The sequence below is a fragment of the Vicia villosa genome, linkage group LG3 (genome assembly GCF_029867415.1).
Source record: "Vicia villosa cultivar HV-30 ecotype Madison, WI linkage group LG3, Vvil1.0, whole genome shotgun sequence".
Lineage (NCBI taxonomy): Eukaryota > Viridiplantae > Streptophyta > Magnoliopsida > Fabales > Fabaceae > Vicia > Vicia villosa.
The window spans coordinates 20,579,891-20,593,241 of NC_081182.1; the positions used below are offsets into that span (position 1 = coordinate 20,579,891).

The window sequence follows — 13,351 nt, forward strand, 5'->3', positions numbered from 1 at the left end:
CTTGTCTTCACCATCTTCAAAACTTGGGACAACAGAAGCAAAACTTTAGAAAACCTTTAAAGCTTCCTTGCAAAGTTATGATCAGAAGCTCTTCTACCAACTTTCCTTAGAACCATTGCATAAGTAGCATTCCAGAATCTTAACTTACTTTGTAACACAACAAAGGTATTCTTTCGTAGTGTTTAGTTCAGAACTTGATGACGCCACACGCCTTCTTACTAAAGTCACAACCTGTTTACCAAAAGCTACACACTAGACATAAACTATTAGAGTACGCGGTTGTTCTCTTTGATTCCATGTAAAGTTATCATCAAAACTCAAGGCCAGATGCAGAATCAATACTGTTCTTACATGCTTAAGGCAGAATTATCCCATGGCGAATAATAGAAGGTTGCCTCCCCTTATTGGCGGTTTCCTCGCCCTTGGTGGATCATTCATAAATATATCGATACACAAGTGTCCATTGGATATTAACTTCTCAATCACTATTTTCTCCATGGTTAGTCAATCATGGAATAACCATGAATTTTATGGCACTCAAAGTATTTCATTATGAATGTAGTGGGGGTTGGTGTCTCGTTATTGATGTAAGGTGAAAAGGTTCGAGTCATTGACATTTCAAAAGATAATTTTTGACATTTTCTTCACAATAGTGTAGTTGGAGAAATACTCACTCACCGTGTTTTCTCCTCGATCATTATGTCCTCCTCTTGATCAAAATCATTACGCGGGAAGTCTCGTGTAATATACTCATTTTGTTAAATTGTTGTCTTTAAAAATTAAGTATCCTCTTGTATATTTTTTTTATAATCACGTACATGTTCTTAGATGGCTCAAATGTTTGAGAGTTACAAAGCAGGTATACTTTATAGACCCGACACCGATGAGATATATCTTAATTAAATATGTATGTGGAAGAGTTATGAAACTCTTCTTAATTTTTACTAAACCCGACAAGACATGTTGAGCTCTCAAGGGTTATTCAGATTTTAATGAACCTTGAGACTAACCCATAAAGTGTTTTGACGACTCGATGGATCTATTTGAGGTGAAAAAAATGCAAAAGTGCAACCCTATTTAGTGTCAATGTGATTTAGAACATTAAATACTTGTTGGATTTTCATTTTTGAAGGAGGTTAAATGGTAATGTAGGTCCATCATATACTCATTAACTACATATGTGAAGGCGGGTTAAGGTACATCCTATACTTGACTATCTTCCGCCTTATTGTGTTAAGGAGAGATGTTCGACTTCTTAACTCTAAACTGACGATGTTATCATGGACGCTGTTCTCTCAACGTAAATCATTCCAACGCGTTTTATATGTAACAATCAAATCTAGTTTTTTTTCTTAAACGACCTAAATTGAGCTTGCTTCACGACTATATTGTTATTGGCGTCTAGTTATCACATTCATGATATTTTAATTGCAGTATATCACATATTCTAAAATTTTGTAGCCACGTTTATTCTCAATAATTGAGAACATTGAAGGGTGGAGTTTTTTCCCCTCCACCAACGCACCTCCAAAGTGGGCGAGTTCATGCACCTTGACCCTCCATAGTAAGGTCGCCTCACTTTTCATTACTACCATAGTACGTGTAACAAACATACATCATATTGGCATTTAAATTACAATAATAGGGTGACATATCAAAATATTGATTATCATAGGACACATATTTGGTTTAAAACTTTAAATCGACCGTACATTAAACTTTCAAAAAACCCTGAAACTTTGAACTGAAGATCCAAATTTACCGCATTTTACTGCGGGAACAAACCGTAACACATCCAAATGTTCAACGAAACGATGCGTTTCAGTGTAAGCATAGAGGGGGAACTGGAAGTGGAAAAGGCGCGATCCTGAAATTATTAACCCTAGAAATTAACAGAGCAAACTGCAAACATTCTCGACTCCCAAAGCAGTAACAACAATCACCTACTTGGGCGGGAAAGTGCCCCCCTCTCTCTCTACGTTCACCGTGAAACTACACAGTTACGGTTGCGAAACCGTTAGGAATGATAACAATGCAAACCGTAGAAGAAGGTAGTGGCAGCGAAGACCAAAACGCACGCGTTGAAGAAACAGAAACTCCTTTACAGATAGAGATTTCAAACCTACGTCGACGCTGGGAACTCGCTTCCGTTCTCAACTTCCTTGACGTAAGTTATTCATATCAGGTTACGATTTGTATTCATGTTAGTAATGTTTTCGGTTATTTGTTTTGTGATTTTGTGATTTTATGATTCAGGTGTTTAGTCCGATACTTGGTAAGGATTTGAAGGTTTCAGCTGAAGAAATTGAGATCGGTCTTGTTCAGCCTAATGCTGCACTTGCGAACCTTCATATTCAGCTTTTGAAGGTATCTTATTTGATTTTGTTGTTATTATTCTAAGAATCTAAAGTGTTTTTTTTTTTTGGTGTGGGTATTTTATTACTCTTGATGGTTTTTCATTGATTCAACTTCAAAAACTTGCTTTTTCTGCATTGCGTTTTAAAGCTATGTAAATGTGATGTTTAAGTTCCTGAAACGAAATATTTTGTTTGTTGTGAGAATTAGAAACACTGTTGATTGAGATTTATGCGAATGTGATATGATTTAAGTATCAAAAGATATATGATTTATGATTGCTCTCTCTGTAATATATGGCCTAGGGCTGGAAAAAAGCACTGGGGGTCAAAAACTATGAAGCACAGCCACAAACACAAACACTGGACACTACACTGACACGCTGATATTGGTAATAGGAGTAATTTGAAAAAAAATGAACAAACCAAACATAACATGGACACAGACACACTTTTTTTCAGAGGTGTCATTGCTACAGGGGTTATAAATGACCGACCATGTTGATGTCATTGTTGTTTGGGTAATGTTTGTTCAAGCTGTATGATTTTTTTTATAGACAATTATCACTGTTAGTAACACTATTCTAATTTCTTTTCACATCTTATTTGGAAGAAGCAGTGTTCAGTTATAAGTTAAACCTATCACGAACTCCATTATCTGATTCTTAAAATTGTATACCCCATGGTGCATATCATCTCTCACTATAGAGGAAGAATTGTTTTTTCTTATGTATCTAAAATTATTAAGAGAGCGCAAAATGTGAAAGGCAATGCAATTTTAGTTTGGAGGTTTAACATACAAAGTCTGTAAACTGGTTAACTTTGTGGTGGCTTCTTATCCAATATTATTTGGATACTGGTTCTTCCTTAGTTTCTTTGTAAATTTAAGTTTCATTTCATTCCAACCAGGGAACACCACCAGTGAGCAAAATACTGAATGAAACTGATAAATGGGTGACCGTTCTCTCTAAGAAACTGAGTATGTGGTGGCCATGGGTGAGTTACAATTGATTGTTTATGTTCTTTTTAAAAATTTGTTCTTTCCCATTGCTGATAGAATTTATTGCTTTATTCTGTTGGCTGGCTCTTTGCTCTAGGTTGCTGAGGGCAAGAATCCACTTGTACCATCTAAAGGGTACGGAGAGAAATCATCATGTTCTACTAATAATAATTGTTATGGCATTCAAGGAACTCATGTCATTATTGCTTATGCAGAGAGGAGATATCAAAGTACAAGGAGCTTGATCCATTGGATCGTTTACTACTACTAAAAGCCATTTGTGAAGTTAGAGCTGATGTATTGTGACCTTCTGTTTATTTTATTCAAATTATTTGTTTCTTTAATTAATGTAATAGTATTTGTATACTCATGTTCCCGATCTCTCTCTAATCCCTTTTAAATTTTTATGTTTCAATTTTTCATGATACTGATTATTTTGATGGTTTGTTATTGTTCAGCAACATGATGTGGTATCATATATTAATGATTCTCTAAAAGAAGGAACTGAAATTTCTTCTTTTCGTAAAAATGCCTTTGGAAAAGTTGGAACTGGCACAACCTATTGGTAATTATTTGAATATGTTCCAATATCTTCATGATTATTGTTATAATGAAATCCTCATTATTAATCTGTCTGACTATGTTTATTGTAGGTACGATGCCAACACAAAAGCACAGAGTCACAGATTGTACAAGGAAACAATCACATCAGTCTCAACTCCAAACCGTAAGGTCAAAAGCTGTTTATCACTTCCCAACTTTCAATGGGAAACACTTGCCTCCAATCTTGAAGAATTTTCAGAAGTAGCTGTAAGAAAAAGCTAACCGTCTTTTGTCTTTGATTTACCTGTATTTAAAATCTTAACTGTCTTTGAATGTTATTTGCAGGAAAAATTATCATCCAGCAAGTCTCATGTGGAAGTTTTTATTGGCAAGAAGCTTCAAAGTGAAGCTATTCCTGTTCTTGATAAACTTCAAAAGGTATATATATCCTATTGATTATTGTTAAATATGTGTCTATTTTATGGAGAATACCCTTTATTTGTTTTTGATATTAACATAATGTAAAAATACTATCAAATTATGCAGAAGAAAGAAAAAGCAATGAAACAAAAACAGAGACAGGATAAGCTCTTAAAAGATTTTCAGAACTCTTATTCTTCTGGAAATGCACGCTCTTGTCGCACTCGAAGGCCTGTTAATTACAGTTTCGGTAATATGTGGGCTATATGTTCAATTTTGTTGCATATGCCTATTGTATTCCAACTCCTACACATTCCAATGCATATGACATTGTTCTCCTGCACCTTAACGGAGTTGACTTTACTGTGTGTTGTTGTTTGTGTATTAGTTACATTGTTAGGAGTATAAGTCATATTTTAAATTAAGATGATAAGAATGTTTGAGCATGTTGAGGTGCCTTTCATTTGGCATTATGATGCATAAGGATTGAATTGTCATTAGATATTTCCCTCGTTTGAATTGCTCTACTTTGTATATATTTTATCTGATAAAATAAATTCAACCTTGCTTTCACTGATTTGTTTTTACTGTATCAGTTTAGTTTTGGTAATTAATGTGCAGTGTTTAGTGTTTACATAAGAAATCTTAAGTACTAAATGGTTATATCACTTCAAAATGTTCAATTGTTTAGAAATATTTTAATCATTAAGGCCATTCCAATATTAGAACTTGCATTTTTATTTTCTACTCCTACTACTCTATTGTTCCATTAGTTACTCAATAAGCATATGTCCAAATTAAATTTAGGTATTTAACACTGACTTGACATGATGGGTCTAATCAATCAATTGAATATAATCTGTTTTGATTTCTTTCTTCTTATCTTGGTCTCTTTCCGACATCAGTTGTGTTTTGATATTAATCAAGTTCTCTTTGGGAAATATTGCAGAGGCTTATGATCGAACAATAAAGGAGGCTATACAGTTGACAAAGTATGTTTTTCCTGATACTACATCTCATTTGTTCATGTTCTATTTGCCTTGCCATGTTGCATTATCCTTGTAAAAGGTTGATAGTCTTCTGTATTATCAAATGGAGTTGTTGAACTCCCCTCAAACAAAAGGAGCAAGCAAATAAAACTTTAAGCCTATTATTTGTCTCTTTTTACCATTGCTCTGAGATACACACTGAAACACAAAATTTGAGATGAACAATAATATTCTTGCGGCACATATATAACATGCCCACGATAATAGTTTCTATTTCTCTGATACATGTTTTGGATTCTGAAGCTGAACTAACTTTTATAATTTCTACTATCCTCTTTTGAACCTATGCTTAGCAAAAGGAAAAAGTCCCCTGCTGCCAACCAAGACAGAAACAAAGGATCTGAAGATGACTCCGCCATGGATGTATCGTCAGACAGTGATGATTCTAATAGAGATGCGCCCCCTATATCTGAGAGTGATGATTCTGGTTACGAAATTGAGAATCACAGTAGTAGTGAGGAGAATGATGAACATGATAGGCAGATGGATAATTCGGAAGCACACTCAAGTGACGCGGTTTCTTATCCCAAGGGGGTTCGCTGTAGTAAGCGGTTAGCTGGAGTTCCTGGCCATACTATTCCAGAAAGCATAGGCTTGGCTGCGAAGCAAAGAATGAGACAGAGACCAACCCGAAATACTGCCATAGAATCTACTGTTGTATCCGATTCAGAGGATGAACCTCATGAAGGGAAGACAGATCTTTCTGATTCTACCTAGGCCTAGTATTTGACTTAAATTTTGTGGAAGTATTTAGCAGCAGTGTAGAATGTTTATCAGCAACATTTGGGGTTATTTGAAAACTTTCCCCTTTCTAGGCTTATACATAATTTTTTGGTTGATCTAATTTGTCTTGGAATCCATGAAGGTAGTACTTCTCTCGGGTGTTATCATCTGGGAAATTTTTGAAATTCTCAGTATATATATAATATATAAAATGAATGCAATTTGATTCCTTGTTGTATCGGCTCTGTTCAAGCAACTCTTATGGTGCACATGACCAATTATGAATCTAACAGAAACATAAGGGTTACTAATTGAGGATAAGTGATTGAAAGGAAATGCAGAATTAGTAAATATAATGTCAAGTTAAACCTCTTACAAAAAATCTTGCTCAATTGTTTTTATGCAACTATTTAAGTAATTTTTGGGTATATATCAAATTGGTTTCATCTTTTCCCTCATTATAGCAATACTTATCTTCCTAGAATCTCCCCTGACCATAATCCTATCATGCTTACTTTTCGCACTGACCAGGATAATATCAAATTCAAAACCCATAATGCTAAGCCTAAGCGCTTTGAAACTATATGGATGGATCACCAGGACATTGATAAAGTTATGAGTGATAGCTGACATAGCCAAAACCATAATGAGACCTATGAGAAAGTTTACTATACCTTGGATTCTCTATGTAGTTGGGAGAAAAGGAGTTTGGAAACCCTACTAAAGTCATCAACAAGGTTAAAGATACTATCCATCAGCTAAAAAAAGAAACAACACTCATAATAGGAACTATGATGAAATTAAGACTCTACAAGAGAGGCTTGACAACCTCCTTTATCAGGAGGAAGTTTGGCGGGCTTAAAGGGCAAAAATGCACTTATTAAGAGAAGGTGACAAGAATACCAAGTTCTATCACATAAAGGCTTCTCAAAGGAAAGCTCGTAACATAATTAAGTCTATCACTATAAAGAATGGTGATATCACTTATAAGGAGGAAAAGATTCAAAGAACCATTATGGATTACTATAAGGACCTATTCCAAAAAAACAACAACATAACCCCTCTAATTCTTAGATCCTAGAAAAATTTGTTATGAGGACATGAAACTTCATCTCCAAAATCCCTACACGCATGAAGAGATTTTTATAGCAATGAAAAACCTCAAAGGTGGAGCTGCTCCTAGTCCTGATGGCATACCAACTCTTTTTTTTTTACCAAACCTATTGGAAAATTGTTGGAAAAGACATAACCTCTATTCTTTTGAATATCCTTAAAAATAAGTTCATCCCTGAGGCCTACGATAAAACCCACATTAAACTTATCCCCAAAATAAAACCCCCCAATAGAACTACAGAGTACAGACCCATTGCTCTTAAGTATGAAAAGATTACAAGAACCATCACAAAGTTAGAACCATTCAGTTGAATGCTATTTCATACACGAAGTATGAAAAGATTACAAACAGAGATACAACCAAGACGATATTTGACTCATTGAAAATGACTATCGAAGGAAATGCTCAAGTGAAAGAAACAAAGGCACTTGCCTTGATACAAAAGTCTGAAGCCTTCAAAATGGAGGATGATGAAACTGTTGAGAACATGTTATCAAGGTTTCAGACTCTTGTTGCAGGACTGAAGGTTTAGAAAAAAAGGTTACTTTATTGCATATCATGTTAAGAATATTATTAGAAGCCTACTCAAGAGATGGAGGTCTATGGTAACTGCACTTAAACTGTCTAAGGATCTGAACAACATTATTCTTAAGGAACTTGTTAGTTCTTTGAGAAGTCATGAGATAGAGCTTGAAGAAGATGAACATAAAAGAAAAGGAAAATTTGTGGCTTTGAAATATATGGGAAAGTCTCAAAAAACTAAAGCCTTCCAAGCTGAAGAGAAAGAAGAATATGAAGAAGATACTGAAGAAGAAGATGAGCTGTCAATCCTCTCCAGAAGGGTTAAACAATTCTAAAATAAAATACAAAAGTTTAGAAGATCAAGAAGGACAAGTGGTTGCTTCGAATCTACTTCTGGATATAAGTTGTTTGGGGCTAGCAAAGACATCACATGCTTTGAATACAAGAAGCTAGATCACTACAAGAATGAATGTCCCAAGCTCAGAAAGGACAAGCCCACGAAAAAAGTCTTTAGAAGGAAGAAGAAAGGGCTAATGGCTACCTAGAATGATTTTGATTCTTCAGAAAATGACTCTGAGGAAGAGCAAGCAAATGTGGCGCTGATGACAAGCATAAAGGCATTTGATGAAAAGACTACATCAGAATCAGAGTCATACTTTGAAGAGGTAATTTCTGACCTATCTCGTTTTGAATTAGAATTATGCTTATCTGAAACTCTAGAAAAGTATAAAAAGCTTCATAACAAATATAAGGATATGACGCAAGTCCATATATCTGAATCTGAAGCACATAATGAGCTTAGGAAAGATTTCTCCACTTTAAATGAAGAAAATTTTATTCTAAAGAATGATAACTCTGCCCTTAAAAGCAAGAGTTCAAAACTTGAGGAAGAAATTATTTCAGAAACTTCTGTGAATTCTGATTATGTCATAAAGTATGACAAATCTTTTCAGACATTTTTGGCTAAAAACATAGATCTATGGAGTTAGCAGAAACGAAACAAGAGATCTTGGTTATGTGCCTAAAGAAAAACATATTTCAAAACCTAAGGCAAAACCAAATCTCTTAATACCCATTTTCACTATTCATATAAGCTTCATTATTCTGCTCATAAGCCCAAGTTTGTAAAGAACTATGGGAGTACTAACAAGAAAGGACCTAAACATATATGTTTACCTAAGGACAAGATAATCTATGTTACAGACATCCTTAGCATCTCAGTTAAAACATCAATCAAGGTACCTAGACTCTGGATGCTCACGACACATGACGGGAAAAAGGCATATGTTCAAAAGCCTAGAACTTAAGCCTGACAATTTTGTAGGTTTCAAAGGTGACCAGAAAGGGAAGATCATAGGCTGTGAAACAATTGGTAATGGTTCTCTCCCTTCTATTACTAATGTTTTACTTGTTGATGGATTACAACATAATATATTATCCATAAGTCAATTAAGTGACAATGATTATGATATAATCTTTGATTAAAAGTTCTGTAAAGCTGTTAAACACAAAGATGGCTCCATTCTATTCAATGGAAAAAGGAAGAACAACATTTACAAAATCAGACTTTATGATTTGAAATAACACAATGTTAAATGTCTCACGTCTGTTAATGAAGAGCAATGGATCTCGCATAGAAGATTGGGCCATTTTAGCATGAGAATAATTTCTCAGTTAAAAAAGCTTGATTTAGTCAGAGGCCTTCTAAATCTGACGTTCTCATCAGACTCTCTTTGTAAAGCATGTCAGAAAGTCAAGTTTTCAAAGATTTTTTTTCAAAGCAAAGAATGTTGTTTCTACCTCCAAACATTTGGAACTCTTGCACATTAACCACTTTGGACTAGCAAAATTTGCTTATGTTAAGTGGCAAGAAGTATGGTTTAGTCATTATTGATGACTACAAAAGATGAACATGGGTTAAGTTCTCAAGACATAAGGATGAGTCACATTCTGTGTTCTCTACCTTCTGCTCACAATTGCAAAACGAGAAGGATGTTAAGATTATAAAAGTCAGAAGTGTTCATGGTGGAGAGTTTGAAAATAAGTATTTTGAAAAATTCCGTGATGAGTATGGTATTTTCCAGGATTTATCTTGTCCTAAAACACCACAATAAAATGGATTTGTAGAGAGGAACAATAGAACTCTGCAGGAGATGGCCAAAACCACGATCAATGAGACTAACATGGCTAAGCACTTCTGGGCTAAGGCAGTAAACACAACATGATATATTTAGAACAAGATCTCTATAAGATCTATTCTAGGTAAGACTCCTAATGAATTGTGGAAGAACAGAAAACCCAACATTTCATATTTTTCATCTTTTTGGATGTGATTATTTTATTCTGAACACTATAGACAATTTGAACAAGTTTGATTCAATGGAATAAAAGTGTTTAATGTTAGGATATTGTGAATGCTCAAAAGGCTATAGAGTATATAATACTGAAACACAAATTGTTGAGGATTCAATTCATGTTAGATTTAAGGATAAGTCTGACCTTGAAAAGTCAAAGCTAGTTGAGAAGTTTGTAGATCTGGAAATTACCTATTCAAGTTCTGAGGATAAAGAGGTTGCTGCTAAAGAATCTAAGACTAAAGACTCTGAAGTTGTTCAACCAAAAGTTGTTGAAGCTCAGACTCCTTTGAGAAAGCACAAACAAATATCTTCACATTATGAAGAATTGATTATGGGTGACAAGACTGAACTAGTCAAAACCTGATCCTCATTCAAACCTTATGAAGAGACGCTTATGAGTTTGGTGTCCCTTATAAAGCCTATATCTATTAATGAAGCACTTCTAGACACTTAGTGGATTTTGACAATGCAAGAAAAACTAAGTCAATTATCCAAAAATGACGTTTGGGATCTTGTGCCTAGAACCAAAAGAAATCATGTTATTGGAACTAAATGGGTTTTCAGAAACAAGCTGAATGAAAAAGGATAAGTGGTAAGAAACAAGGCCAGACTGGTAGCACAAGGTTATAGTCAGCAATAGGGGATTGATTATACATAAACCTTTTCACCTGTTGCCAGGTTAGAATCTATCCATTTTCTAATCTCTTTTGCAGTTAATCATAACATCATCTTATATATGATGGATTATGAGAGTGCATTTCTGAGTGGTTACATAATTGAAGAAGTGTATGTACACCAAACCCCTGGTTTAGAAAATCATAAAAATCCATAATTTGTTTTCAAACTTAAAAAATTATTGTATGGTGTGAAACAAGCTCCCAGAGCATGGTATAAAAGACTAAGCAATTTTCTCTTAGAAAATGATTTCACTAGAGGAAAGGTTGATACTACTTTGTTCTGTAAGACATTCAAAAATAATATTCTAGTAGTTCAAATAATTGTTGATGATATTATATTTGGTTCATCTAATACTACCTTGTGCAAGGAGTTTTCTAAGTCTATGCAGGCCGAATTTGAGATGAGTCTGATAGGAGAACTCAAGTTCTTTAAGGGAATCCAGATTAACCAACATCCAAAAGGCACATTTATCCATCAGAGTAAGTACAGCAAAGAACTTCTGAAGAAATTTGACATGTCAGAATGCAAGATATCAAAGACTCCAATGCATCCTACATTTATTTTGGAGAAGAATGAGGTAAGCAATAAGGTAGATCAAAAGGTATATAGAGGTATGACAAGTTCTCTCTTATACTTAACTGCTTCCATACCTGACATTTCATTCAGTGTTTGCTTATGTGCCCGCTTCCAATCATATCATATAGAATCACACTTAACAACTGCTAAGAGGATTTTTAGGTAATGAAAGGTACTACTAACCTTGGCTTGTGTTATAGAAAATCAAATGAGTACAAGTTAGTAGGTTATTATGATGCTGACTACGTTGGAGATAGACTAAAAAGAAAAATAACTTCTGAAAGCTGTCAGTTTCTAGGTGATAATCTAATCTCATGGTCAAGTAAGAGGCAACCAACGATTGCACTATCAACAACAGAAGCTGAGTATATTGCTGCTTCTGGATGCAACACTCAAATCCTCTAGATGAAAAGCAACTAGAAGACTTTGAGATATATGAGAGTAACGTTCCTATTCTCTGTGATAATACTTCTGCGATATGTTTATCTAAGAATCACATTTTGCATTCAAGATATAAGCATATTGAGAGTAAGCATCATTTTATGCGAGACTATGTTCAAAAGGAAATTTAAAATTTATTGATACAGACGATCAATGGACTGATCACCTTGGCAGGTGGACTGAAGGTAGCTTTGTTAACAACAAACCATGATAAAAATAGTGTGTCTATTATTTGTATTCTAAGTTCTTTGTTAATTTGTCTTGGTTGAGAAAAAGTGTTTATTCTTTAAACCCAATTTAAACCCCAATTTCTTGTGTTTCCTTTACCTTTAGGCGATTGCGTCTTCTCTAATAACTTGTTGAAAGTGAAGTGGTCAAGCTTGCTTCCCAAATATAGATTGAAGCAGTTAGTCTTCTCTCCACGAACATGGTCATTGTAGAGGTTAGTATTTAAGTTCCAAAATATATATGAGTTCCCTTTTGATTTTAACACGATAACCAAATAACCTTGAGATTTTAATAGGATTTATCTCAAAACCTATGAAGATTTTTATATCAGTCAATCTTCAACCAATCACAAAAAAAGGGAAGATTATCAAAGCTAGATAATCCTCAACCTATACATATAGGAACTAATCACATAATTCCCACCAATAAGCTTTTAACAGGATTAGCTTATAACCACACACACTCACACAGATATATATATATATATATATATATATATATATATATATATATATATATATATATATATATATATATATATATATATAATGCCTATTTGTATAATATTCAACCAAGGATTATAAACATAGCTATATTGGTGAATTTATACAATTCTATCCCTCAAAAATTGCACCAATGACCTCACTCACAAATGGTACTTTCCTTACAAAAGCATTTGGCTATAAGAACTAGTGAGAGAAAGAGAAAGTTAAAGTAAAACTATAGAGTGAGAGAGAGAGAGAGAGAGAGAGAGAGAGAGAGGGAGAGTGCGTGTCAATACACAAATTCGTGTTCTAAATGATTTGAAATGAGAAATGGAGCTTCTATTTATAGGCTTGAGGTTCACGAAAAATGGAAATAGCATTTAAGCCAAAAAGCCATTAATTAATCGATTGGAACTTTTCCTAATCCGTTAATATTTAAAAATAAAACGTATATAAGTTCCCTATATAGAAAAATAAGATATATAGCCATTGTATAAATATGAGTGCATTCAACTTGTCTTGCGCCTTAAATTCGTGCTAATATAATTGGTTAGCATAATTGATTAAGTATAGTCAAAATTTTGTTTATGACTTTTTGACTGATTCCATCATGTTCTATACAATTTCTATATGATTTTCAAAGTAAGTTCTTTTGGTAAATCATTTGAGAAAAATGTTTTAGTGTGTGTGCGCTTATAGCCATGTACTTCTATGAAAAAGTCTCTTTGCTTTTACATAGTTTCACTCACTTACTATTTAAAGATATTTTCTCTATGCCTTGTCCGTTGTGATCTCTTTTTTGTTGACACTTGCTTGAGATCTTCTTGAGGATTTTGATAGAATTTATTTTGCTCTCTAAGC

General features: G+C 34.1%; 1 protein-coding gene across 1 annotated transcript; it reads left to right on the forward strand.

The window, feature by feature from the left end:
- Positions 1-1,757: 1,757 nt before the first annotated feature.
- On the forward strand, positions 1,758-6,318 carry LOC131660574 (DDT domain-containing protein DDR4). Its single transcript, XM_058929834.1, has 11 exons — positions 1,758-2,167; positions 2,257-2,367; positions 3,264-3,350; positions 3,452-3,489; positions 3,570-3,651; positions 3,813-3,919; positions 4,008-4,164; positions 4,243-4,335; positions 4,444-4,567; positions 5,267-5,309; positions 5,660-6,318. The coding sequence occupies exons 1-11, from the start codon at positions 2,024-2,026 to the stop codon at positions 6,081-6,083; spliced, it is 1,410 nt and encodes a 469-aa protein (XP_058785817.1). The 5' UTR covers positions 1,758-2,023; the 3' UTR covers positions 6,084-6,318.
- Positions 6,319-13,351: the final 7,033 nt, after the last annotated feature.

Coding starts and splice junctions, on each gene's coding strand:
- LOC131660574 (XM_058929834.1), top strand. CDS start 2,024: ATGATAACAATGCAAACCGTAGAAGAAGGTAGTGGCAGCGAAGACCAA. Junction 4,568..5,266: donor GCCTGTTAATTACAGTTTCG/GTAATATGTGGG, acceptor GAAATATTGCAG/AGGCTTATGATCGAACAATA. Junction 5,310..5,659: donor GAGGCTATACAGTTGACAAA/GTATGTTTTTCC, acceptor ACCTATGCTTAG/CAAAAGGAAAAAGTCCCCTG.